Below are 2,285 nucleotides of genomic sequence, written 5' to 3'. Positions count from 1 at the left end.
GGGCGCGGGGCCGCGGCGCGGGCGCCCGCGCGGCGACAGCTCCCGCAGCAGCGCCAGCGAGCCCCGCCGGGACTCCATGACCAGCCCCGAGGACGACATGACCGAGCCCGGCGACGAGCCCGGCGACCGCAAAAGCCCCTGGCAGAAGCGGGAGGAGCGGCCGCTCATGGTCTTCAACGTGAAGTAAGCGGCGCCCCGTCCCCGTGCCCCTGCCGCGCCCGTCCCCTGCGCTGCCCCCGCCCCGCGGCGGCCGGKCCCTCTGCTGGGGGTGCTGCCCACGCAGGGTGCGCAGGGCCCGCGGGTGGCGGTGAGGACATGGTGGGGGAGGCCACCCGGAGCCCTCCTCCTGCCCGGCCCCATGGCCCCTGGCGCCCAACGACCCCGGCCGTGCCCAGGCTCTAGGCACTGCCCCCTTGCTGGGGGTCGAGACCAGTATCCCCTCCCCAGTAGTGGCCCGGGGACCTGCCGGGTGTCCCCAGCCCCAGGCCCTGCTGCACGGGCGCCTGCTGCCCTGTCCCCCAAGTGCCTTCCTGCCCGGGGTGCCGCAGGGCACCGGGCCGGGGCCACCCTGCGCCCACTCCCTTTGCTGTCATGTCTGCGTTGCCGTGACCCTGATGGATGTGCACGCGGGTGGACGGAGGGTGGCGTTTGGGGCCCCCATGGTGGGTGATCACTGCATGCCCCCCCATGGCCACTTGTGTCACCCACAGTGGGGCACTGAGGCCCGTCCCTGCTTCTGTCCCTGCAGGGCCGGGGGGGCTGGCACTGCCCCCCGCGCCAGCGGCGCCTCCAAGCTGGCCTAGGAGCAGGACCCGCGGGCGGCCCCCGCTCCGCTCCCGCCGCGGCCCTCGCCCTGCTCTGGATTTTAACCCCGTTTCTAAACGTTTTATACGCGGCGAGGGAAGAAGAAGGGAAGGCCGGGGCTGTGCATGCAGCCGGGCGCGGGGGGCACGCGGGCCCCCAGCCCCGCGCCCCTCCCGTTCCTGCTTGTTCGTTAGAATGGTATTAATATATAAAACCCGTCAACGCAACGTGGCCTCGCGTGCTTGCGCCGTGCCCCTCACCGTGCCCTGGCGTCCCCTCCGCGGCGGGCAGGGTGCGGGGCACTGGCATTTCCCTGGAAACGTTTTATTGGCACAGCGGCACCCACGCGAGGGGGACGGGGACGGGACGGCCCCGGGGGCCCGGCCGCCCTGGGCTCGAGGCCGTCGCAGCCCGCAGGTCCGGGTGGTCAGAGCAGCCCGTGGGCGGGGGCGGCYGCTGCCATGTCCCAGCGCAGGGGCTGGAGCTGGCGGCAGGAGCCCAGGGCGCAGAGGGAGCCGGGGGGGCAGCAGTGACGCCCGTCGGAGCAGCAGGAGCCCTGTGGAGAGCAGAACGGGTGGCAGCCGTGAGGACAGGGATGGGGAGAGCCCCCCTGCACCCCCCTGGCATCACCCACCTCTGCAAAGGGGCAGCAGCCGCAGGAGCCGCGGGGGCCGGCRCAGCGCTTCTGCCCGCGGCCGCAGGAGCGCGCGGCGCCGCAGGGCCGGGCGGCAGCGGGCATGGAGCGGGCGGCCGGCAGGGCGGGCGCGCGCGGCCGCTGCTTCTCGCAGCTCTGCGCCGCCACGTTGCACGTGTAGCCCCAGGGGCAGCAGTGCTCGTGGTCCCTGCAGCACACGGCCTGCGGGGGCAGAGAGCGCTCAGCGGCGCCCGCGGGGTATCCCCGCGGTGCCGCGCCGCCCGCTCTGCCCCCGCTCACGCTGGGCAGCTGGCAGCAGGCCCAGTCGCCGCTGCGGCTCCGGCAGCAGGTCTGCCCGTCGGCGCAGCTCGCCGTCGCGTTGCACCTCACGGCCCGGCTGCCGATGGGCACCGCGGGCACCCGGGGCCCTGCAGGCCCTGGCAGCGCTGCCGGCTGCCCCTGGGAGCAGGTGCCGTGTGCCAGGTCGCAGGAGAAGCCCGAGGGGCAGYAGTGGATGCCGTCAGAGCAGCACACAGCCTGGGGACAGGCAGGGATAAGCCGGGCAGAGGGGTGTCCCCTGCCTGTCCCCAAAGGGTCCGGTCACCTCCCTGCCTTGTGCCCTCACTCAGCCAGGCTGCACCCCAACACCCCCGGCTGGCAGGACCCCCCGGACCTGCTCCAGGGGGCAGCAGCCCCATTTKCCCGAGCTCAGCTGGCAGCACGTGTTGCCCTCGGGGCAGCTCGTCTCGTCGTTGCACTTGAYGTCCCCAACCCGCGTCAGCGCCGGCGTCTTCTCGTGCCAGGGCAGGCGGGTGCCCCCCTGCAGGCAGCTGCCGCCCTCGGGGTC

The 2,285-nt window shown here is 74.3% G+C and overlaps 2 protein-coding genes and 1 long non-coding RNA gene across 3 annotated transcripts in view; 1 reads left to right on the top strand and 2 right to left on the bottom strand.

Annotated features, from left to right (window-relative positions):
• FAM171A2 (family with sequence similarity 171 member A2) overlaps positions 1 to 187 on the top strand; it is a 4,479-nt gene extending 4,292 nt beyond the window's left edge. The window contains exon 8 of the mRNA XM_026043692.1: positions 85 to 187. Coding sequence (XP_025899477.1) covers positions 85 to 187 — 103 coding nt within the window. The remainder of the gene's footprint in view (positions 1 to 84) is intronic.
• An 875-nt stretch (positions 188 to 1,062) lies between these two features.
• Positions 1,063 to 1,490, bottom strand: LOC112951093. The gene is made up of 2 exons (XR_003250135.1): positions 1,439 to 1,490; positions 1,063 to 1,360 (listed from the first exon to the last, which is right to left on the bottom strand). It is a non-coding gene; the product is annotated as an uncharacterized LOC112951093 (long non-coding RNA).
• A 38-nt stretch (positions 1,491 to 1,528) lies between these two features.
• GRN (granulin precursor) lies at positions 1,529 to 2,282 on the bottom strand (the record flags this gene model as incomplete). Its single annotated transcript, XM_026043676.1, has 3 exons — positions 1,529 to 1,660; positions 1,739 to 1,975; positions 2,112 to 2,282. Coding segments are annotated over 3 exons (540 nt in total), but the record flags the coding sequence as incomplete, so codon positions are not given.
• Between the last annotated feature and the right edge of the window lie 3 nt (positions 2,283 to 2,285).

This window comes from Nothoprocta perdicaria, unplaced genomic scaffold, assembly GCF_003342845.1.
Source record: "Nothoprocta perdicaria isolate Ctin4 unplaced genomic scaffold, notPer1 scaffold_336, whole genome shotgun sequence".
Lineage (NCBI taxonomy): Eukaryota > Metazoa > Chordata > Aves > Tinamiformes > Tinamidae > Nothoprocta > Nothoprocta perdicaria.
Note: the sequence above shows the minus strand (reverse complement) of the source record. Positions and strands in the feature narration are given on the sequence as shown.